This window comes from Canis lupus, chromosome 1, assembly GCF_003254725.2.
Source record: "Canis lupus dingo isolate Sandy chromosome 1, ASM325472v2, whole genome shotgun sequence".
Lineage (NCBI taxonomy): Eukaryota > Metazoa > Chordata > Mammalia > Carnivora > Canidae > Canis > Canis lupus.
In genome coordinates this window covers 69252728-69276917 of record NC_064243.1, presented here as the reverse complement: position 1 = coordinate 69276917, position 24190 = coordinate 69252728, and the positions used below count along the sequence as shown (strand labels likewise).

The 24190-nt window shown below is 44.9% G+C and overlaps 1 protein-coding gene across 19 annotated transcripts in view; it reads left to right on the top strand.

Annotated features, from left to right (window-relative positions):
* The window catches only part of EPB41L2 (erythrocyte membrane protein band 4.1 like 2), a 193662-nt gene that overhangs the window by 88415 nt on the left and 81057 nt on the right, over positions 1-24190 (top strand). For 7 of the 19 annotated variants that reach the window (XM_049115544.1, XM_025423026.3, XM_049115541.1 and 4 more), the window contains exons 1-3: positions 2359-2470; positions 2594-3069; positions 4160-4366. In XM_049115544.1, coding sequence (XP_048971501.1) covers positions 2425-2470; positions 2594-3069; positions 4160-4366 — 729 coding nt within the window. In that variant the 5' untranslated portion in view covers positions 2359-2424. Of the gene's footprint in view, positions 1-2357; positions 2471-2593; positions 3070-3913; positions 4059-4159; positions 4367-24190 lie in introns of those variants that run through there. The other 12 variants (XM_049115553.1, XM_049115551.1, XM_049115547.1 and 9 more) reach the window with 5 other exon arrangements.

Sequence of the window (24190 nt, the reverse complement as noted above, 5' to 3'; positions counted from 1 at the left end):
GAGAGAGTGTGGGCGTGAGCACGGGGAGGAGCAGAGGGAGAGGGCCAAGCAGACCCTGTGCCCAGTGCAGACCCTGATGTGGGGCTCGATCTCATGACCCTGAGATTGTGACCTGAGCTGAAATCAGGAGGCCGACGCTTAAGTGACTGAGCCACCTAGGGGCCCCACAACTAACATTTTTAAAACTATTTCTTATTATTGAGATCTCACACCTTTAAAGCTCACAGTTGAGTGATTCTCAGTGTGTTCACAGGGCTGTACAGCCATTACCACGGCCTAGTTCCAGAACATTCCATCACCCCCAAAGGAGACCCTGTACCTACTAGCAGTTGCTCCCTGTTCTCTCCATCTTCCAGTCCTTTGCAACCACTAACCTACTTTGTGGGGATTTGCTTATTCTGGAAATTTCATGTAAGTGGAATCATACCACATGTGGCCTTTTGTATTTTTTTCACTTAGAATAATGTTTTCAGAGCCTGTGTATGACCCCGTATGTCGTACCTCAGTGCTCGCACGACTTGACGTTCTGTTGTATGGACTCTCAACGTTCATGGTTGGCAGGCATGTGGGTCCTTCCTAGTTTTTGACTATTATGAAGCAGGTTGTCAGGAATATTCATTTACAAGTTTTCCTGCGAACCTGGGTTTTCATTTCTCTTGGGTGCATATCTAGGGGTGAGTTGCTAGGTCACATGGGTGACTGTAACTTTTTTGAGAAACTTTCCCAAAGTGGCTGCACCATTTTACATTCTCACTGTCAAGGTCGAGAGCTCTAAGCTTTCCCGACCCGGTTTGGGTTTGTGTCTTACTAAAGACTGATGACGGTGAGCATGGTTTCCAGGGCTTATTGGCCATTTGTATATTTTCTGTGGAGAAACGTGTACTCAAAATTCTTTTCCCATTAAGAATCTTCTGGTTTTTTTTGACAAGTTATAGGAGTTCTTTGCAATAATCCGGTTACTAGACTCTTACCAGATACATGATTTGCAAAAGATGGTGAAGAATATTTTAAGAAACAGGTTCACTACTGATGTGTGCTGCAGCATGGACGACCCTTGAAAGCACTGCGCTCCGTGAAAACGCCACGTTGTGTAATTCCATCTATTTGAAATGTCTAGAAGAGGCAAATCCATGAGGATTGAAAGTAATTACCAGGAGCTGGGAGGAGGGGCTAATGGACAGTAACTATTAATAGATTACAAAGTTCCTTTTGGGGATGATGAGAATATTCTAGAATTAGAGAGTGGTGGTGATTGTACAACCCTTTTGAATAGACTTAAGATGATTAACTAGAATTTAAATGGGTGATTTTTTTATTATATGTGAATTATATCTTGATAAATCTTTAAAAAAGAACAAGCGTTATTTTGTTTTTTGAACTATTGAGGTTTGTACCACTTTGGAAGATAGCTGGAGAGTTTGTTACTGGCCAGGATGCCAGGCCTTTTATCTTTGGCAAGAGAGGGGAGCGTGTACTGTCTCTGCTGTTCCTTTTTTTTTTTCCCACACTGTCCCTGGGGGAGTTATACTTGAACAAGTCCCTCTTTGCTTATGTGAACTTGAGACACCATTTACTTTCAGATTTATTTACTTATTTTTAAAGATTCATTTATTTTAGAGAGAGCGTGTGAGCGGGGGCCGGGGTCAGAGGGAGAAAATCCGCAAGGAGACTCTCTGCTGAGTGCAGAGCTGTCTGTAGGGCTCGGTCCCAGGACCTGAGCCCAGATCGAGTCAGCTGCTCGCCCGACCGAGCCACCAGGTGCCTCTACTTACAGATTAAACTTCAATTTTGTTTGCATGATAGGATCAATTATTAGATGCATCTTTCCCCACCCCAATGTCTTCATTTGGTTCCAGTTAGGGGCCCTGAGGTGCTTATCCTATAACCACATCTAAAGGTAAACCATGTTTGAGGTCGCATGGGATAGAGGGTTAGATTTTTGGTTATAGTTTGAGTACTTTTTTCAGAAGACTGACTGCTACACTGAAACAATGCTGGTACGTTAGGGGATTTAAATTGGGGGAAAAACACCTTTTTCCCCTGCGTCTGATTTTCTCACTAGTGAGCGCTCTACAGTTAAAGTTCATCTTTATAATACCTGATTTTTTTTTTGTCAAATTTTTGTAGATTTTGATCTATGTGAAATTGCAGCAACATCTGCCTCCATGACTTTCTAACATTATCAGTAAACATTTTGTGCAATAGAACGCGGGATACCAAGTAGGGAGAGAAGTATTTTTCCTTTAAAAAAAAGTTTTCTGGGTGTATTATTAATAGCTCGATGAAAATAGTCCCTCTAAGCTGTTCACAGTTTTAAGCTCTGCTGGTACAGAATCCGTTAATTCTATTGTGATGCAACCTCTGGTTCTCCGATTCTGATGGAGAATTCCTGAGGCGGCAGCTCCATCTCGGCCATCCTGTGCCATGAAGGTCTCCCCTTGCGCCATCTCGGCCATCCTGTGCCATGAAGGTCTCCCCTTGCGCCCGGCGTGTCTCCCGCCTCCCCTCCTGCCCGTCCTCACCCGTTCTCACCTCCCAGCTAACACGGAGCGCGCTCGTAAGGTAACGTGTGTGATTTCTGTTCCGTTTCCAGTGGAAGCTGTAGCCATGACCACCGAGGTAGGCCTCGCAGCTGAGGTGAAGCAGGAGCCCGAGAAAGTGGGCGCCGCCGCCACGGAGAGGCCTAAGGAGGCAGCAGAGAACCGGCAGAATCCGCCCTCGGAGCCCTCGGAGGAGCCCGGGCTGCCCCCGCCTGCAGCTGACAGCCCGGGTCGCCCCCGCCAGAAGAGGGAGGGGGAGCCGTCGGAGAGCAGGGGACTCGCGCGCTTCCTGCCGCCCTGGCTGAAGAAGCAGAAGTCCTATACGTTGGTGGCGGCCGGGGACAAGGAGCCGAAGGAGCCCCCGCGGGCTGTCGTGGAGCAGGTGGCAGGTCCAGAGGAATCTTCTCCCGAAGGGGAGAGGCCGCATCAGGCTGAAGCTCAGGAGCGGGCTGGGAGCAGACAGCAGGAGGTGACAGCCGGGGTCAAGGACGAGAAGCCCGAGAAGCCCGCGGCCAGCCCCGAGGCCCAGGTGTGTCTGAGACCGAACCTGCGGGCGTCAGCCGCGTGGTGACCCAGGAGAGCTGTGCTGGAGCGGCTTCACCTGCCGTGTCTGCGGTGTGGGGCCCACTGTGGTGTGGTGTGCTACGGCCTTCTCCTTACTACTTCATTTTTATTTTACTTTTTTTAAAAAAAGATTTTATTTATTCATGAGAGACACAGAGAGAGAGGCAGGGACACAGAAAGGCAGAGACACAGGCTGAGGGAGCAGCAGGTTCCATGCAGGGAGCCCGATGCGGGACTCGATCCCAGGACCCTGGGGTCACGGCCTGAGCCGAAGGCAGTCGGTCCACTGCTGAATGGCTCCCCCGAGCCCACCCCGCGTCCCTCGTTACTTTTTTTTAAACCTTGCCAAAATAATAAGGCCAAAAAATGGACTATATGTGCAAGCCACAGAAAACATTCACATCCCTTCCTTTTAAGGTTCGACAGATACTGTGTGGATCCTTCCTTCCCTTTCTAAATAGTGTGGATTGTTCTACCTCTGACTCAATGTATGTAAGCGTTCAGTGAGTCAGAAGAAGATCTGTATGTGCAAACATTTTGGTTACTTCAGCCTAGGTTTTACCATGGCATGAAATTATAATTAGAAATTTTATTATTTGAAATGATAGTTAAATTTTAGTGGCCAGGATGTATTTTCTTTGACTCATTCAATGCTGAAGTTACCAAATTGGCAAATGAAGAGGTGGGAGGCGGATTGGGGGAAGGCAGATACGGGGAACATCCTTGCCAGCAAAGCTTTGAAGTCTTTGGGAGTCAGGCCAACAATTTTTTAAAAAATATTTATCTATTCATGAGAGACAGAGAGAGAGAGAGGCAGAGACACAGGCAGAGGGAGGAGCAGGCTCCATGCAGGGATCCCAATGTGGGACCCGATCCCAGGACTCCAGGGCTACACCCTGGGCCAAAGGCAGATGCTTAACCGCTGAGCCACCCAGGGATCCCGGGGCCGACAAGGTTTCTGACAATCCCAGTTCTTACTACAGATTTCCCTTTGAATGCTCGGTCTTCTGCAAGTTGCTCAGCTTTACTATGCGCTTGCTTTTTCCCGTTGACAGTCTGCTGAAGAGGTGGGTAAGGGCAAAGAGAAGGTGGACGAGGTGCAGGAAGACGTGTCGGAGGAAGCAGCGAAGAGGGAGAGCAAGGAGGTGCAGACCAATGAGCTGAAAGCAGAGAAGGCCGCCCAGAAAGCCGCCAAGAAGACCAAAATGGTCCAGTGCAAGGTGATGCTCCTCGACGGCACCGAGTACAGCTGTGACCTGGAGGTGAGCGCGGCGCTGCTGGCTGCTGTGTGGCGTCCAGTGAGCGTGGGAGCCCCGGCCACCTCGCGTGGGGGTGGCACACTGTGCACGGTTTTCTCTTCCTATAAGCCAGTCGTCAGTTTGCTTTAGAAAACAGGAAAACCGCAGGAGGGTCATGTCTATTCCAGACAGTATTTCCTGACCCTTGGGGAGGATGGGGGGTAGTCAGGTGTTTGGCCGGTTTGGACTGGCCGTGTGTGTTCTGAGTGGGCGTGAAGTATTATCACCCTTGTCCACAAGGGTTTTGCTGGAGGAGAACCAGCAGTGGTTCTCCGTTGATTATTTCAAGAGCCAGGATAATTGCAGCGCTTAACCCTACCAAAGGGTTTTTTTTTTTTTTTTTTTAAATCCTGAGTCAGATAATGACAAAATCGAGCCCATTTATTTAGTTTCATTTAATTAAAAAACACTCATGACTTGCAAAGCGTATAATTCATTAGTGTGGATGTGACCCAAACCAATAGAATTTTTTTAAAGCGTCTAGTGCCTTATCATTTTGTCAGAAGAGCTTGTTGCTTCTCATAGCTCAGTGACTTGATTTACAAGAACGTAGGCTAATAGTTGTTCATGGAAGAACTCTGTCAAGCGCTGGGGCTGGATTCTCTCAGGTCACACGTGTACGACTCTACGCGAGGTAGGTATTTAGGTATTTACTGTGGGTATTTCCCCTGGTTTCCTGGGGGAAGGCGTAGACAGTTTAACTTGCCTGGAGCGTCATGACTAATTTGTGGGTGACCCAGAATTCCAGCCATGGCAGTTTGACTCTGGATGTCATGAACAGAACTACCCTATTTCATTTGCTACGCATGGGACCTAATTTGTTCATTTAAAATATGGTCTCTAAAAAATAAATAAATAAATAAATAAATAAATAAATAAATAAATAAATAAATTATGGTTTCTAAATCTTTTTTTGGGTCTTCTCATCTATTAAATATTTTTCCTAATTCCTTGCATTCTTGCTTATTAAAAATAGAAGTTATACTTTTAACTACAATGAAAGCATTCAGCTTGGTTACTTGAACAGTAGTTTATTATATATCTAAACGTGCACCAGAGCACAAGGTTGCTAAGACGAATGTCTCATGGTCCTTGCCTTTATCTACTTTACTCATTTTAGTTATGATTATTCTGATACTTCAGTTATTTTTAAGAACAGGAACGGCAAAAGAGGATTAAGAATCCTTAACACTCAGAGAGAGAGGGGGAAGGGGCGGCAGGTAGACGGACGCTGCGTCTGGGGTGGTCTCACCTTGACTCAGTTACATTTGATCACATTCCCTTGTTTCTCCCTCTTATCCTGAATGTTAGGGCGTCTAAACTGTGAGAACCAGCTTGATGGTCACTTGACCTTGAGCCATGATTCAAGCAAACAAAGGCCTAGAAACTGTAGAATATAAGATTGCTTAGGTCCCTCAGAAGGTTCCAGCTCTCTCTGAAGCTCTTTGTCACCAAACCTCAACATTTACCAACGTGTTTTATGATTTAAATCTATTTTTGTTGTCTATCTTTTAAAATACCAAAATGTACGTAAAAACATCAACATGTGTTTAAAAACTACAAAAATCTAGAAAGTAATGGATGGTTGTATATATTCACCATAAACATTTTAATTCCATGTTCCCATTTTGCCATTTGTTTCAGATTTATTTTTTTTTAGATTTATTTATTTATTTATTTATTTATTTTTTTTAAGAACTAAGACCTTGAAGACCTTGGTAAAGTCTGAGTCCCATCTCTCCTCCCTTGCTCTGTGCGACAGCGTGTAAATCTCTTGCGTGTATTTTAACTGTGAATGACCAGTTTCTCCATCTTCTGCGCTGTTTCTTTGTGTGCTTCGGTGGGTTGTGGGCCTTGCACGGTTCTGCAGGGAATTGTGACCTTGATAGGCTGTGATTTTACTTCCTCAGACTTCCAGGTGCTGCGAAGTGATCTCCAAAGTGCTCGTGCCACTTTGAATTCCAGCTACTAACCACCAAGTGGAACTTTTCCCACATTGTCTCTACTTACTCCTGATGACCTGGCACTCATTTTGTAACTCTTAATCTAGGGTTTTTGCATATATTACCTTTAATTTTCTCTCAACCCTTGATGAGATCCTGTGGCCTAGGGCGTAAGCCCCATAGAGTTGCTTCCCTCTTAATATTCTCTGGAAATGTTTGGGTAAGTCAGGATTACCTGTTCTTGGGAGATGTGATACAACTTCCCTTTAAAACTGTCTTGTCCTGGTGGAAAGAGTAGAGAGTGGGTTTGTTTGTTGTTGTTTTCAAGTCATTGATTCACTTTCCGAATACTCAAGAGTTTGTTTCTGTTTTTCCTTGAGTTTTAGTAATTCACAGTTTTACTAGAAACTGCATTTCATCTAATTTGCTTAATCCGCTGGCATGAAGGTTTTCATAGCATCGTCGTGTTGTGCATTCAATTTTTTTTAAGATTTTATTTATTCATGATAGAGAGAGAGAGGCAGAGGGAGAAGCAGGCTCCATGCAGGGATCCCGACGCGGGATTCGATCCCAGGACCCCAGGATCATGCCCTGGGCTGAAGGCAGGTGCTAAACCGCTGAGCCACCCAGGCTGCTCTGCATTCAATTTTTATTCCATTTTTTTTTTTTTTTTTTAGTGTTGTTTGTCTTCCCCATCCCCTACGCTGCAGATCATTCTTCCTAGAGTTACCACTTTAATTTTTTTTTTTTTCTGAAGAAACAACTTGGTTTTGTCGTTTGTTTTTTCTTTTCTACTTTGTTGAATTTCCCCCCTTTTGCTCTTTATTTTTTCCTTTGGATTACCTTGTTTTTCTAATTTCTTGAGTTGAATATTAAATATACACATGCTTCCATGACTCTGGTTTTCCTGTCAAGTATCTCGTTGCGAGCACAAGTTTTGAACATAGGGCTCTTCATTGCCATTCAGTTCTTTATGTTTTTGCATCCCCTTATGGGTCATTTTTGACCACTGACGTTTTTCTAAATTTTTAAATTTTTAAATTTCCAAAGTATGTGTGAATATATGTGTGCATGTCTTGGGGGAAGAGGGTGTTTTTCATGTGTTCAGATCTTCTGTTTTATTAGTTTGGCCTGGTTTCCAGATCTGTCCTTTTGGTTAGTCTTATTCATTATGTGGTTCATGTTGTTTATTAACCGTTTAACTGCTTAGCTTATCAACTAATGAGAGGTGTGTTGAATTCTCTATAATTATTGATGTGATAATTTCATATTTCTATAAGTTTATGCTTTATAAAATTAGAGGCTAGATTGGTGCAAAATTTTTTCCTTTTTACCATTATTTAGTACCTTTAGGTTTATTTTGACATTAATATTACAGCACTGGCTTTATTTTGGTTAGGATTTGCCTGGACTTTTTCCATTTCTTTGGTTTTAGACATTATGCCCTTGTGTCTTTGAGGAGAGGCGTGTTTTTTAATCCTTGTTTGGGAATTCAGTCTGAACTGGCGAGTTCGGGCCAGCTATTTAAATGATCACTGATGTGTGGCCATTTCTGCCATCTGATGTTAGGTGGTCTGGTATTTTTCTTAGTTTATTGTTATTCTTTTAGGAATATTTAAGTGTTTGATAGACATAGTTGACTTGATAAAATCTAATATTAATCACTGTGCCCCCCCCCCCCTTTTTCCTCTGGTTAGCACTCATTTATTAGAGGTCAGATCTCATTTTGAAATGGTACAAAATAACATTCTTCTCTGTGTGACTGTTCCCTCTTCTAGGACTTTGCTGCTCATGAGAAATGAAGTTGTTAGGGTGCTTGAAGCAGAGTTGGGAAAGAGTGCAGAGTTAAACACAGCAAAGTTTGCAATTAATGAACATTAAATTCACTGAGACTGAAATTGGTTCCAAAAGCGTGGGGGTCTTGGGGCACCTGGGTGGCTCAGTGGGTTAAGCATCTGATCTGCTTCTGGCTCAGGTCGTGATCCCAGCCCCGTGTTCACTGGGGTCCCTGCTCTTGCACTCACTCTCTTTGTCTTTCCCTTTAAATAAATGAAATCTTTTTATTTTATTTTATTTTATTTTATTTTATTTTATTTTATTTTATTTTATTTTATTTTATTTATTTATTTATTTATTTATTTTTATTTATGATAGGCACACAGTGAGAGAGAGAGGCAGAGACATAGGCAGAGGGAGAAGCAGGCTCCATGCACCAGGAGCCTGATGTGGGATTCAATCCTGGGTCTCCAGGATCGCGCCCTGGGCCAAAAGGCAGGCGCCAAACCACTGCGCCACCCAGGGATCCCAAATGAAATCTTTTTAAAAAAAACATGGGAGTCTTTTAATGTACAGATTGTCTATTTAGTTGATAAATGTTACTTAATATATCATTGAAAATGAACTTTTGAGGACCATAAATTTGAAATAAGTGTGTAGCATGTAGGTGTTGAGTAATCTTTTTTCTTTCAAGCACCAAGCAAAACGCAATGTGAGTAGGTTTTGGTGATGTGATCCCAGCAGATTTTATGTACCTGATTCATTAGGATTCTAAGCAGCGACTTTATGTCTGACCATAGGCTGTAACTCCTCAGTGTCATGGTAGCTGTTCTAACAACGCACATGTTATAGGTTGTATTTCCTCTTTTATCCGGTTTTTCTTCCCATTTTGGTTCCCTGGTTGCTTGCTTAGTATCATCAGGATGGGGCTGTTATGCATCAGGCCTGCTGCTGTTTTCCGTTCACCAGCGGAGCCCAGAGGACAGTCGTCACGTGGTGTGAATGCTCTCGTGTTTCCCGTCCCAGCGCTGACCTCAGACAGATTGGGTGATGTGCTGATGCTGCTTATCTGTGGTTCTGCAGCTCCACACCGGAAATGGGTGTCTAAGGACTACTTGGGGAAGTATGCTGTGGGAAACCGTAGCTGTTGATGAACTTGCAAGCACTCAAGGAAGATGAATACAATGTGGGAAATAAATACTTTCACTTTATTTGGTTTGGGAGATTAGATTTGTTCCCATCTGTCTGCAGTCATTAAAGATTCTGTCTACCGTGACTTTTTAGATGCCTGTCGTTATGGTTTCTTTTCTTTTTATATGTACACGTGTCTAATTTTCAACTAGACCTATAGGCTATAGCATCCCCACCGAAGAGGGCCTGATTGTCTTCACTTTTAGGGCACCTTCAACAGGGGAGGGAAGCATGGTCTGTCGAGGAGTCTCGAGGAGTTGGAATGACCTAACTTAGACCTTATAGAGTCAGATGAGGTTCGAAAGGGCATTCAAACGCCAGGATGAGAGGATTAAAACTGGTCTGTAGAGCAGAATTTTCTGGGGGAGAAACCGAGGAGGTTGCAAAGTCATCGGGATGGAGGATCCAGCCCGGTGAAGAATACTGTTTAGATTTTAGAACCCAGTAAGTAGCTGCGTGGCTGCAGTAATTTAAGGGGGAACTTGTTTATTCACTACATTTAAGATCCACATTAATGGTCTTTAGAGAGATGATCTTGTCAGTGTGATTAGAGGCAGTTTCCTGTTTTTGTTAACCTGTCAGAACCTTTGGGCTACAAAGGCACCCCTTTTAAGCCATTTCATGCAAATGGTAGTGTATTAACTAAATAGCTTTTCCTGAAGGTAGTTCTTGGGGAGATTATTATTTGTCCTAGCATCATCTGTATCTCCACCGACTTTCTTAAAATAAGTAGCTGGATCTCCATACGTCCATCTGTATCCCTATAGCCCTTGTTCCATTCACTTTAGGCTTCTCCTTTCCACATTTTTTTCTCCTCTAGGCCATCTGAGACTCTTCTTTCTTGAACCTTAGGAATTAAGTGGATACAATTGCTCAGGGAACTGAGGCAGCTCTGTTTTCAAACACTAATTATTATCTTTAGGGTCTGCATTCTTTTGAGGTAAGAGTATGTGTTGTTAATAAGTTGGCAAAAATGCCTCAAACACAATGTTTGGGAGCATAAGTATTGGATAAGAGGGCATTTTAAGAGAATGATTATGGTTAAGTGAAAAAAACAGTATGGAAGTGGCTTGAGTGTAATGAGTGTTATTTTTGGCTTAGGTAACAATAGGCTTATTGCTAAGCCATGCGTTGATTTTGACCCAAGGCCTAGTCTGTGTGCATTTGTTCCAAATCTTTATGAAAGTGTTTTTTCATTGTATAGTTAAAATTAAAATTTATATTTTATGCTAATTCGTCCTCTTGGTAATGAAAGGAGATCTCAAATATTTTTTTTGAGAACTTTGAAGATTATATTTTTTTACCGAAGAAACTATAATTCCTAGTTTTTGATACATCTGTTTTTATCTTACTGGGATATTTAATGGTATGTACAAGCTTGTTTAGCACCAGAATTTGAATGGAAGGAATTTTAGGGAGTCTCCTGGGCTCTGCATGCGTGTTCCAGAGTCTCAGCTGTAGGATTCTGGTGATGCGGCCGCTGATCATTTCTACAGTCAGTGTGTTAAAACAGCGGGGCTCTTTCCTCTCAGGAAAATATAGACTAAGATTTAGTTGAAGCTGTGGATATAAAGTCAGGGGACCTAAGTTTCCGTTTCTTTTGGCTCCCTGGATGTCTTCGGCCAGTCACTTCCTCTTTTCTATTCTCAGATTGCAAAGTGAGAATGAAAATACTTGCTTCCTCTGTTTCTATGATTGAGCTGGTTTTACTACAGCTGATAAGTCTGTCTATTTTTTAAGTCTGAAAATAAATGTGAAAGTTCCCGCAAGACTTTGGGAGCAAAAGCGAATGTGTATTCCTCTGGCATCCGAGAGCTGTTCCCACGTGTTGGTTTTAGTCTGAGAATTGAGTGCATTGTTCCCGCCCACGCAGGAATGCCAGTACCTTTTCCCCTTAGTGCCATGAATAAGGCGATCAGAATGTGGGCTCCTCCATCAGTGCTCTGATGATAAAAGTGTTTATCAGAAAGCAGAGTGTGGCAAGGTCGCCTTCGCTTGTGCGGGCTACGGTCTCAGGAGCCCAACTTGATATCATTGCTTTTGAGTGTGTTTTATTCATTTACGTGATGGCTTGTTCCGCATTCACTCTCCACAGCGGTTCCTCCAGCCCTCCGGCCCTGACTCTTACTAGGATTGTTGGTTAAAGAGTTCTAACTCTCTCGGTACTTGTGGAGGGTCTACAAGTGGTGGCACTCTCTACACCCACAGAATGGTGTTAGATTTAAACAAGTGTGGGTTCGCGGGATGCCCAGGTGGCTCAGCGGTGGAGCTTCTGCCTTCGGCCCAGGGCGGGACCCCGGGGTCCTGGGATTGAGTCCCGCGTCGGGCTCCCTGCAAGGAGTCTGCTTCTCCCTCTGCCTGTGTCTCTGCCTCTCTCTCTCTCTCTCTCTCTCTGTGTCTCATGAATAAATAAATAACATCTTAAAAAACACCAAAACCAGATATGGATTAGGAGCTTGGAACAATTTTAATCAGCGTATATTATGGGCAATAGAAAATCCTAACAGTATAGGTCCAGGTGGAATGTCTCCGCTGTCTGTCCAACGGTCCTTTTAGCTTAAAAAACTTAAGTTGGTCATTCTGTTCACTCACCTGTATTTACTAAGTGGGGGGAGACTGCTGTGGCAGGTGAGGGGCTTGAGGAACAGCAGCGAGTGGGGGAGGGGCGCAGGGCAGAGCGGGGCCTACCCTCAGGTCCCCCCGAGCTGGGAGTTCAGGGCTCCCTCAGGAATGGCCGCAGATGAGCTTGTGACCCCCGTCACTGGGGGATCGTCGGATTCCCCCTGCCAGCCTACGAGGTCTAATCAGGCACATCCTCAAGGACCTTTTCTTCAAGTTTCCGATCAGACGGTCCCTGCATTTTGATTTCCTGCGCAGCCACATGAGTCCTCCCTGTCATTTAACGTCCAGCCTTTCCTTACTCTGAACTTGTTCGCACCATTGATCGGGCAGTTAGTCACACTCTGGCTCCTGGAGGAGTCACGTGTATTGTGTTGAAAACCTGGTGTTGAAAACCTGGTAATTTCTCGTATTGTTTTTTTTTTCCTATTGTTTCCTCACCTGGATTGTTAAGTCCTTGAGGAAAGGAACTTTCTTCTCTCTCCCCATGGGGCATTAGCCCAGGACTCTGTACCGTACTTGTAGAAAGTGTTTGTTGGTTTATTCTTTTCTACTTTCTTGGATATGTATGAAATCTCCGTCCTTCCTGTCTAAGCCAAATGATTGCACTTGCTTATTTCTGTTCCTAATTCTTCTTTCCACCTTCCGATCAGAAGATTTGGGTGCGTGTATAAATATGTGTACCCCCCTCCCCCATTGCTGCTTCTGCTGACCACTGCCCTGCTCTCTACATACTTAGGAACAGCAGGCTAAGTTCTTATAGTAACACTTCAGGGGCTTAAATGAATGAAAACAAATTCCTACAGAAGGCTGTGAGATTGCTGGGAGAGAGCCACGCAGAAGCGGGTGCGATGTGGCCCTGGCCCTGAGCGCGGCCTGGAGGGGGCCGTTGTTCCCAGCCTGAGCGTCTTGCTCCTATGGGCGCGGGCGCGGGAGGTGTCTTGCTGCTAGTGTAGACTGGGCTTGGAGGGACTGATTCATACCTGGTCCCTAGTCTCCCGCCGCGCTCCCCTTGGGCACACTAAGGAAGGATCTGGTTTTTGTTTCTAGGCCGTCAGGAATCCTCCCACATGCTTTATCCTTTCTGTCTGCCTCACTTTGGTGTCCTAATCTGGGGATTTTGCATTAAATGCGACACTTGAAGGCAACGCCCCCCACCCCCCCCTCGCCATGAGGAACCATCCTGAGGTAACTTTGAAGGCAAGCACCGTCACTTCCTGGCCCGTCCACACAGCTGCGGGCACAGCGATTGGCCATTTCCCGCTGAATACCGCATAGTAAGTGTCCACTCTAACCTGAGGGTGGTGAACAGACACCGGGTCTTCGAATTATTTTTTTTTTTTGGTTTGGCGCGAACATGATTGGAAGGTTGAGGAAGATGAGAAGTGGCGGGGAAGGTCATTTTCAGGATCAGGTTTGCACTTTAAAATCCGTTCTGGTACATTCTCTGCAGTCACTACAGCGTCTAGGCATTGAAGCTTTGTAGCTCCTCGGGGCCCCTGGGTGGCCCAGTCGTCGGTGTCCGCCTCGATTTTGGCTCCGGTCGTGATGCCGAGGTCCTGCGAGCAGGCCGCGCAGGGAGCTCCGCTTGGGGTTCTTTCTCGCTCCCGCTGCCCCCCGCCCCCACCCCCCCACCCCCCCGCCCCAGCGTGCAGCTCGTAGCTCCTTGGCAGGATTCATCAAATGAAGAAATGCAGTCTGTTTCCGCCAATGTGCATAGAAAGCCCCAGATGACTAAAACATCAATCTCTTCATGCAGGGTGGCTGAATGGCTCAGGTGTTGATAAAGCCTTTGTCGGGTCGCCGTTTCTGTGATTCGGTTCATTACGTTCCGCGACGGAGTTGGACAAGGACGCTGGTAGAAAAGTTAAGAGTATTACCGCCAACGTTTTTGCTGAACTCTTCTATTCCGCAGAGGCCCCTGCAGACAAAAGCTCCGTTTTACTAACCACATCTCAAAACTGCGTTTCATTTGTGGAATATGGCGTTTTAACCTGTTTAGGGTTGAGTCTGATTTTGTGCATCCCCTAGTTGTTTACGTAGAGAGGAGAATTAACCCGACGCTTACGATCCGTTGGTTATATCGATCTCTTTTCATATTTCTGTCAGCAGCAATTTAAAGCAAAGCCAGTAAGAATGCTCTGCTAAGCTATTCTTTGCCACAGAAAGCCTGTATGAATCAAATGTCAAGATTCATCCTAAGCAAATAGTTTGCAGAGAATGTGCTGGCCTATGGAAGTTACTGCTTCTGGTTTTTGAAATAAATCCTAATGGAAAATGGTACTTAGCAACATTTAAAAGATGATACTTTAAAAAAAATCTGGGGCTGTTCATCTGGCTAGAAGTTTGATACCAGCCTCTATTTATGTAACAGGTTTAGTCACTTTTAAAGAGATTATACTTTTTCATAGATTTATGCCAAGTCTTGCTCTTCACACTAAATAATAGGAAAAGTTAGATAAAAGAAAATATATTTTCATTTCTTAGGAATTCTTTTGTTGACTGGGTTGCTGACATCCCCTAGTGATGGCATGTAATTTTTAAGAAAATAGGAAGTTAAATCATATTTGCACGGTATTTTACAAATTTGGTCTTAGAATCCTATTCATTTAAACATATCTTGTGTGTTCGGAAATAATTTTTATGCCCAAATATTGATTTGTTTCCTACTTTTGCTGAGAAGATAAAAATCTAAGTATTTTTCCTCTCAAGGTGCTTATGAATTTTATGTTCAAGAATAAACTCTACAAATGAAGCCAGGAGTATGATACGAATGTAATTATCGTCCTGTTTATGGGTTAGATAATAACACGGAGGTACCATGTTGTCATCGGCTGGAATTGGCAACTCCTCGCGGGGGAGGAAGGAACTCCTAGATTTTGAAGAATGAGGTATTTAGGAAACAGCTCCTAGCCCATTACATTTTTTTTTTTAATTTAAAAATCGTTCAGTAGTAATAGCCATGCAGAAATACGGGGTTATAAGAATAGATTGTAATGCCTGCTTCCTCCTTGGTCAAGGTTGGCTTGAGAGTGAACCTTTGTTAGGAGGAGCAAGCCAGTGTTGCTAGGTTTGACCCAAGCTCTTCTTGGCTTGGTTTTGACTAGAAATCCTCCCAGTTTACGAAGCCACCGCATCACGCGGGTCACTCCTGCCAAACATCATGGTAGAGGGGCTCCCACCCACAGGAGATTACAAAGAAAACGAGAAACCTAAATGCATGGACTCGACCTCCCAACCTTTTTCTATCTACTTTCCAAAATTTCATCGGCACATACTCTGTTCTTTTGTTACCCCTTGTGTCTGGGTGGGGGAGAAGGACGGTGTGCTTGTGCCCGTGTGCTCGTCTACACGCGCGTGACATCATTTTCTGTTCTAAGCTCTCATAGGTGCGGAAGTAAATGCGTTGCGCTGAGCCTGCCGTCTTGAATTGGCAGTTCACCGTCTCCTTAGGGGAATTTGAGTACTGAACACGTTTTATCTCTAGGACGAAGTGAGCCAGGCCATCCTCTCCGTGTAGCACATACCATAGCTGTCAGCAGGCTTTCAGGTTACCTCACTATAAAAAGCCCTTTCATACGTTGTTGTGGTAGCTTTAGGCTTTAGTAGCATCTGTTTTGGTATTTTGTTCATTTTCCTGCAGATGCCTTTTGTTTATTTTCTTGTCTCATTATTTCCTGCAGGTGTCTGGATTATCATTTTATTCTGCTTGTGTGTTTAATTTGGCAGAATGAAGGTGGGTCATAGGGAATGAAAGGATGGAAAGGCTATTCTAGCGCAAATACATTTTACTGGTTTTTGTGACTAATAGGTGTAATTCACTTCTTAGTTGATTTGGGTCATTATCTGTTACATAAAGCATGTGGTTTTGTTCACCAAACGTTTCTGGACCAAGCGTCCATGATCCTGTTGAGGAAGAGTCTTTCCCCTCTGCTCCCTGGTCAGAACTCGTGGGGCAGAGGCGGAGGTGAAGGCCTCCCCCCGGGTTCAGGCTGGACTTCAGACGCCCTTCTAGTAAGACTGTTCTGGATGTGGTGATTTGGGGAAGGATCCAATGTTGACATTTCCATGAAGCTTTCTCCCCCATCCTGAGATGGATTGATTTTAGAGAGGGGAAAAGAGGAGCAAAGGGAGAGGGAGAGAGGAATCCCTGCCGAGTGAGGAGCCCGAGGTCATGAGATCATGACCTGAGCCGATATCAAGAGTCGGACACTTAACTGAGCCACCCAGGTGCCCCTCTATAAAGTTTTTTTCTTCTTTTAAAAAAAAGATTTTATGTATTTGCCAGAGTGCGAGCGCGCACAAGGAAAGGGAGAGGCAGGCTCCCCGTGGCACAGGGAACCTAGTGGGGCGCGATCCCAGCACCCCGGGATCATGACCTGAGCCGCAGGCAGACGCTTCACCCGCTGAGCTGCCCAGGTACCCTGAAGCTTTTTAATTTGTGGAATATTCTCCTTTTCCCCACAGAAATCGATGGAGGTAGGGTGAGCTGTTGTAAAGCTCCCACTGGTAGAGTAGTTCTTAAATAGGCTTCAGTTGAAGGTTCGCTTCATTTCAGCATCTTGAAATCTGGTTGCGTCATGCAGTCTGTGTCAGAAGAAGCAGTTGCATCCACCCCGCTGAGGTCTCACAGTGTCGCAGAGGTGATGCTACGAGGTTTGCGGGGTCAGCTCACGTGCTGACGGAGCCCGGGGCTTCAGCAACGTAGGACGAGGGAGAGCGTGGTACAGGGTCCGGTTGGGCACGCGTGCATACGTTAGTTCTTCATTCACTGCGCCCCGGTCCGTCGGGGAGGGGATACTGGCCCTTGCTCATCAGGCCTGTGAGCAGAGTGAGTAGAATGGCAGGGATTTTCACGGGGACATAACTGCCAAGCACGGTGGTTGTGCAGCTGATTCTTTTCTTCATGGTAAAGGCCTTGAATGATGCCAGGAGATAATCCTGAGACCTCTTGGTGCAACTCAGGGCAAGGGGTGGTCCGTCAATGGGCTTCAGCCCACTGTCCCTTGATCCAGGGCCACCGTTGGAGGGTGTGTACGTCTGCCAAGGTCAAGAATAATTGTGCTTTTACGGCAGGTGTCCTTCCATGTGGTACAGATACGTTCTTTTTGTTATTCCCTCTCCTCCTCTAAGAAGCCCGTTTGGGTCTGCAGACTGTGATTACTAAACACATACATTTTCCCCTCTTTCTCTCCGCTCCCCCCCACCTCGCCGCCCTCATCCCCCCTCCTCACTCCCTAACATTTTAGGCACACATTTCTGGGTCTCTTGATTTTTCTTAGGTTTTCCAGCAAATGTCATACTGTCTCTAAGTTCTGTTGGAAGCTCTACCATGGGTTTAGTATTTCTAGCTGGGTGTGTTATTTTCCTGATCTACTCAGGAGGGGAGTTCACGTTTGGAAGGAGAATGATTGACCTGAACAGGTAGAAATATTACTTCCTTTGGAAAAAAATTCTGAATTTCAAAGAGACACGCCACATGTCACTTTGCACGTTAGGGAAGAAATGATACAGGATGGCGTGGGGCTGACCATCTGGTGTTTGAATACATCGCGTGGAGAGGCCCCTACAGGGAGTTCCAGTGTATGAACAGGTTGTCCGCACATTCCATACATGAGCAAATGATTTATTTGGAAAGTAGGCTTTCCCATAGAGACAGTGCACAAATGATTAGATTTCCAGGTCGATTTCTCAAAATCCATACCTCAGGCTTTTGAACTGAATTCTGGGTGCTAAATCTTGGAGCGGGTTGGTAAAGGCAGAATTTTTACCTCACTTTCTTAGGCCAAAATTTTAGAGTTTTTTTAGATTTTATTTATTTGGCAGAGCAGAAGCAGGGGAACAGCAGGGAGAGGCAGAGGGAAAGGGAGAAGCAGCATCCTGCGCTGGGAAGGGAGCCCGGTGTGGGGCCGCTGATCCCAGGGCCCTGGGACCTACCAGCTGAGCCGAGCCCCGAAGGCAGACACCTAACCGACTGAGCCATCCAGGTGCCCCTTGGGCCGAAATTTCAAATACCGCCGCTCCCCCCGACCCCCCCCCCCCCGATTATTTTTCTATTTCTTGGTGCTTTTCTCCCTTAGACCTTCTTGTTCCTACCTCCATGATGCTGTTACGCTTTTGCAGTAAATACCGAAACAACGTTATATGCTTCCTGCCTACTTTTTCTCCTTCTAGAATCTAAATTCCTAATTCCTCAAATGTAGCAGGTTTCTCAGCCGAGTCATGAGGGGATCAGTGATTTGAGCGAATGACTTCAATGTGTGAATGATTGATTACCTGTACTGCCTTCTAAGAGAGATTTGCATTTTAAAGGAAGCCTCTTCCCTCCAGGGAATCCTAAGTGGTGAGATTTCACCCGGGAAGCCAAGGCCTGGGAAGGCGGCAGGCAGCCTGGGCTGGGGGCAGAAGGCTGGTCTGCGCGTCTCAGGCCAGGGGGGGCGCGCTGGGGCGAAGGTAGCCTTTTGGGGAGGCGTGCTCCGGGCGCATTCCCCCAGACGCCCCCTCTCTTGCTGCCGAATCCCTGGGTTTCTCTGGGATTGTACGGGGTTGACTCGATGTCTGTGCAGGGAAGTCCGCAGAGTCTTGGGGACTCACCCAGCGCCCCTCCCCCCCGCGGAACAAAAAGACCTTGTTACTGTCTCTTTGGGTTTTACTTGAGTTTGTTAAGTCACCCATCAGGAATGAACAACTTTTAATGGGAAAAAAAATGTCAAGCTGAATGGAAACACTGTTGCCTCAGATCAATGTTTAAAAACCGTGCTATCTCAAAATTAAACGTATTTTTATATTTCTCACATTGCCCAGAAGTTGCCACTGAATTCAAGAATCAGAAATGCAGGAGATTTTTGTTGCTAAGAAACTCAAGACCTCTCTTTTTGCATCAGATCCTGTTTCCCTGTTTCATAGCTGCCATAAAGTAAATATTTAAGTGATGGAGATTATTTTGCATTGCAACTTGACTTGCACTTTGGTTCGTTGTTAAAAACAAAACAAAAAACAAAACCCTTGGGGAGGTGTAAGGACAGTTTCAGTGGGCCTGGCTGGTGATGAGGTGAGATCTGCGTAATAAGATCTAGGGTCAGATGAGTGTCTTGTGTTTTTCCACCTGATGACCTTTTTTTGTTTCAAAGGTAGTTTCAGCTATAGTTGTCATTGAAGATTGTCGGGGAAATTTTACATTACCACGTCCTGTGAACCAGTCCTTTTTTAAGTGGTTTGAAGTGAAAACTTGAACAACTGCTGTATTAAGCCAGGGCCCTGGCTTCTGTGTCTAAGCCTTTGAAAGGGAGGGAAGGGGGGAGTATGGTGCCCTGGATGTTGGGTTACATTGAAAGCTCGCGCACTTGGGGCGTAAGCCCTGCAGTCTCACTCTGGGTGGGGGATGTGCTTGCTGACCTTTTTTTTTTTTTTTTTTTTAATTTATTTTTTATTGGTGTTCAATTTACTAACATACAGAATAACCCCCAGTGCCCGTCACCCATTCACTCCCACCCCCCGCCCTCCTCCCCTTCTACCACCCCTAGTTCGTTTCCCAGAGTTAGCAGTCTTTACGTTCTGTCTCCCTTTCTGATATTTCCCACACATTTCTTGCTGACCTTTGTATCAGCTTGTCTCCTAGTCGGAATCCTTGGTTGAGGTTTCTGCAAGTGGAGGAGCCCAGAGGAGCTTTAGGGCAATGAAGTTACTCTGGATAGTACCGTAATGGCAGATGCACGTCATGATACATTCGTCCAAACCCACAGAATGCACAACCCCGAGACTGAGCCCTACAGTTAACTGGGGCCTTGGGTAATAATGAGTGTGTGTCAGTGAGGTTCATCCGCTGGGGGGATGTGGATAATGGAGAGGCTGCACATGTGTGGGGCTGGAGGACATACGGGGAATCTCTACCTTCTCAATTCTTGCGAACCTAAAACTGTTGTAAGAATTAAAATCTAATACAAAAGTACAGATGCCCAGGTATCACCTTGAAGATGCTGATTCAGTGGTTTTGGTGCCAGGCTTTTTTTTTTTTTAAGATTTTATTTATTCATGAGAGAGACACAGAGGCAGAGACACAGGCAGAGGGAGAAGCAGGCTCCATGCAGGGAGCCCGATGCAGGACTCGATCCCGGGACCTCAGGGTCACGCCCTGAGCCAAAGGCAGACGCTCCACCGCTGAGCCCCCCTGGGTGCCCCATGATGCCAGGCTGAAATCTGTGCGGCCAGAGCCAACTGCATGGAAAGGCCGAACCTCCTGTCTGCCAGGCAGTCCCTGCAGAGCACCTGCTCCCCAGGTGCAGGGGGATTTCCTAGATGAGCTCCTTGTTGAAATATTGTTCGGGCTGGTGAGGTGTTTTCGTTCAGTGGTAGAAAGTGAGTGGAGTAGAGACCCTCCATTGACACGCAGGAGGTCTAAGTGTCTGGGTCTCTACTCAAGTCTTTTCCTCACTGGTTTGTGGCTGAATTTGGTGAGAATTTGCTTTGAGCAACGCTCTGTATATAGTCAGGGCTTGAGAAGCATGAGCTTCCATTGTTATGTTTTAAAACCCCGATGATATTTTTTCAGGATCGTACTATTTTTCTTGAATTTTTGGTGAAAAATAAAATCCCATGCCTTATATAAAGATTTTATTTTTTAAATACTTTTTTAAAAAAGACTTTATTTGCTTATTCATGAAAGACACAGAGAGGCGGAGACACAGGCAGAGGGAGAAGCAGGCTCCATGCAGGGAGCCCGATGTGGGACTCGATCCGGGGACCCCAGGGTCATGACTTGAGCTGGAGGCAGATACTCAATCACTGAGCCACCTGGGTGTTCCTCCTGATAGTATTTTTATATTTCATCAATCACTTTGGGACTTGGAAGGCTCATAATGTAAACATATACCACTTATGTATTCACCGTGACTTTGTAATTTAAAGAACTTCTTAGTCTCTAAATTTTAGTACTTCTACAAGTAAGAAAAAAAATCACAAGGTTTAAAAACAATACATTTTATCTCGAAGTTTTGAATAGGCCAGTCCCTAGTGTCCAAGGACTTTTTATTGGGGAGTCAGAAGACACATGGTCCATAACCAGTTGGATTCAAAAGAGAGATCAAAGATGAAATCCTTTACCACAAAAATAAACTAGAACTCTAGGAATAGAAACACGGTTGGATTTTGCACATGAGAAATTGCAGGCTCTTTGGAGCAAATGGAGATTGAGATGATTCTTCCCCATACACTACGGCACCAGTTCCTTAAACTTCTATTACGGAAGGAAGGCATTTAAGGGACCACGTTTTATGAACAGCTGAGTAATCGACACACGTTAGAACTGACCGCTTATTTCATTTAGTTAAAGCCAAAAAATAAGTATAATCCGTTGTACGAAATTTGTGTGCAGATGCTTACATGTCATCAACAAATAGAGTTTGTGTAACAAGCTTTGAGATCCACGGCTCTGGGGCTTTTGTGAGGTTTGGGCATCCTCAGGTCAGGGCTTGGATCCCCTGAAGGCCTGTCCTCTGGTCACTGAGCGGATTCCTGGGTCCTGAAAGCTGATGAAAACCTCAGGGTTGCCGGAAATAGAAACTGCATCCACCTTAGAGAATGTGATTGTGGATGCAGGATTAAAGACTCAGTGTTTTGTCTTTTAAGGCTAAAAAATAAGCATTTATTTGCTTTGGGAGGAAAAAAAACCACATCCACAGACTCGGGTTTGTGGCTGATACTGTGTTTTGTTTGTGATACCGGTTGCAGGATTTTGCTGTCAGAGTTGCTGTTTTCCACAAAGCATACAGATGAAAACCTATTTTTCTATCTGGTTTGTCATCTAAACTTACCTGGTTGCTTACGAGATGAATTGTGTGCTCAGTTAAGAATTCTAAAACATGCACGTGTGCTGTCTTTCAAAAAAAAAATTTTTTTAAAAGGCTGCTACAAAAGCCAAACCAAACCCTAGACCGGAATAGACGGCGCAGTACCCTCCAGTAACTACGTCCTGCAGTAATTCTAAGGGAAACCCTGGCATAGCTAGAAGCATAGAGACTCCCCTTTTTATTCTTCACACCTAAAACTACATTTTACATTTTATGTTGTCCGCGTCTGCAACATAAGGAATGTAGGATTTGCTCCATGTTTACCCTGACCCCCTAAATCCTGTGTAATGGAAAAGAAATAGAGTTCTTGTAAAGACCTGTGAGAGGTTCCTTCTTCTGTTTCGTAGCCTAGTCTTGAAAGAACACTGTACGAGAAAAACTACTTATACGTTAACAGTTACTTTATTAGAGACGTCCGTGCTACATAATCTTGATGATGCGTGTACATGTATGTGGATGTACACATATGCAGTTCTGATCAGTAATGAAAAAGCTTGGAAACTTTTTAATTCTATTCAAAATAAGATACATATGTGTGTATACTCGTGTACATTTTTGTACACATGCATATATCCTATATATACGCATCCTTGGTAGTTGGAAAAACTTTTTTGAAATTAATTCGTATTAATTATCAGGGAAACCTAAAAATCTTTGTTGACTATGAACGACTCCGTTATTTCTGGAGTTAAATCTTCAACACACACAGGATAATTGGATACGGTGTCTTTTTGTTGGGGTCTGAACGAGCTTTGGGACAGAGGTGTGCCGACCACTCGCTCAGACTGGTTAGGAAAAGAATGATCTGGTAAATGATGGCCTTGGACTATTTGGGACGCTGTCTTTCCTATTCTGTGTGGCTTTGATTTCCTCTACCCGCATGACAATGTGCCAGTTGTTGTGTGTGCTCTTTGCATACCTTTCTTTCCTTGGCCTTTTACATTTGCATAGTGTAGTTTAGAGCTAGTGCAAGATACAGAGCTGGCTGGAGGGCCGTATGTATGGATGGCATTGTGCGCTTCCCAGCACCGCGTCCTCGGCGCACAATGACTGCAGTGTGGAGGGGCCTACACGGAGACAGTGATGGTGCTTTATGAAACGCCAGTGGTGTGTGGTGGCCACTGCAATCTGCCGGGTAAGCAGTTGCACAAATTCCTCCAAGTTGAGAGGCCTCCAGAAATGTCATGTTTTGGCCTCAGAAGTGAATGCCACAAATAACAGCGCCGGCCCTGGGGACTTTGCTCAGCTTCTCAGATTGCCGTCTGCCTTTCTTCGGCTGGGTCTGCCGAGATTGTTTTGTTTTGTTCTTTTAAAGTCCCCAGAAGTTAGTCTTGTAGCTCTTGAAGAATATATTTTAAACCCATCAAAATTGTCTTTTTTCCCCACCCTTTTGGATATCTCTCACATATTCAGTGTTTTAAAGAAGAAAACAAAACAAAACAAAAAAAACAAAAAGATCCCCTGATACCTGGAAGGTAAACCAAAGGGCCTTTTTTTTTTTTTTTCTTTTGAATGGTCCATGGTCAATTTTTCAGTGCCCTGATTTTATATTGCTGGTCCGTGCTGTAAGTGGGGTTAGGGAGAGGCAGACAGAGAAGGAGATTGTAAAGCTCATTGGCATTTAATACAGAAAGGAAGATTTCTTTTTGAGGTGTACCTGGCAAGTTTTGGTAACAGTTGTATGGATTTGTTTAATTAACTTGCTGCTACATTCTTAGAGTTGCTGTTGACACAGATTGTAGTCTGGAAAGATCCTGGTGGAGGAAGGGATACAAAGCCAAGGGTCTTAGTGAAGGGATGGAACGTCCGGAAGCCCACGGTCCCCTTCTGGATGCAGGTGGGCACACGCAGGCCTGCCCTTAAGAGAAACAGGCGGATTCGCCTTTCTGCTTCTGTCATTCCTCTAGTTCTCAACAAGTATTTGGAAATGCTCAAATTACTAAGGAAGAGTGTAAGCACAATGTAGAATTGTGAAGATGAAATGTAGGTCTGTGGCTGCTCTTCCCTCAGAATGTAGTTGGCAGCGTGTGTCCGGGTTAGTTCCCTGAATATCTATGGGTGGCAGTCCAGAGCTGGGTCCAGGACATTGCGTAAGACGCTCGGCCGGAGGCTTGGATTCTAGGGCCGGCGCTGCCAGCTTTGCTGCTGGCATCATGGCTCCGAGCCATCCCACCCAACGGATGGTTCTGGCCGACGGGCGAGCTCGTTACGCAGCGAAATGCTGCCCCAAGAGATGTTTTTTTTTTTTTTTTTTTTTAAGATTTAATTTATGAGAGACACAGAGAGAGAAGCAGAGAGACAGGCAGAGGGAGAAGCAGGCTTCATGCAGGGAGCCCAATGTGGGACTCGATCCTGGGACCCTGGGACCCTGGGACCATGCCCTGAGCCAAAGGCAGGATGCTCAACTGCTGAGC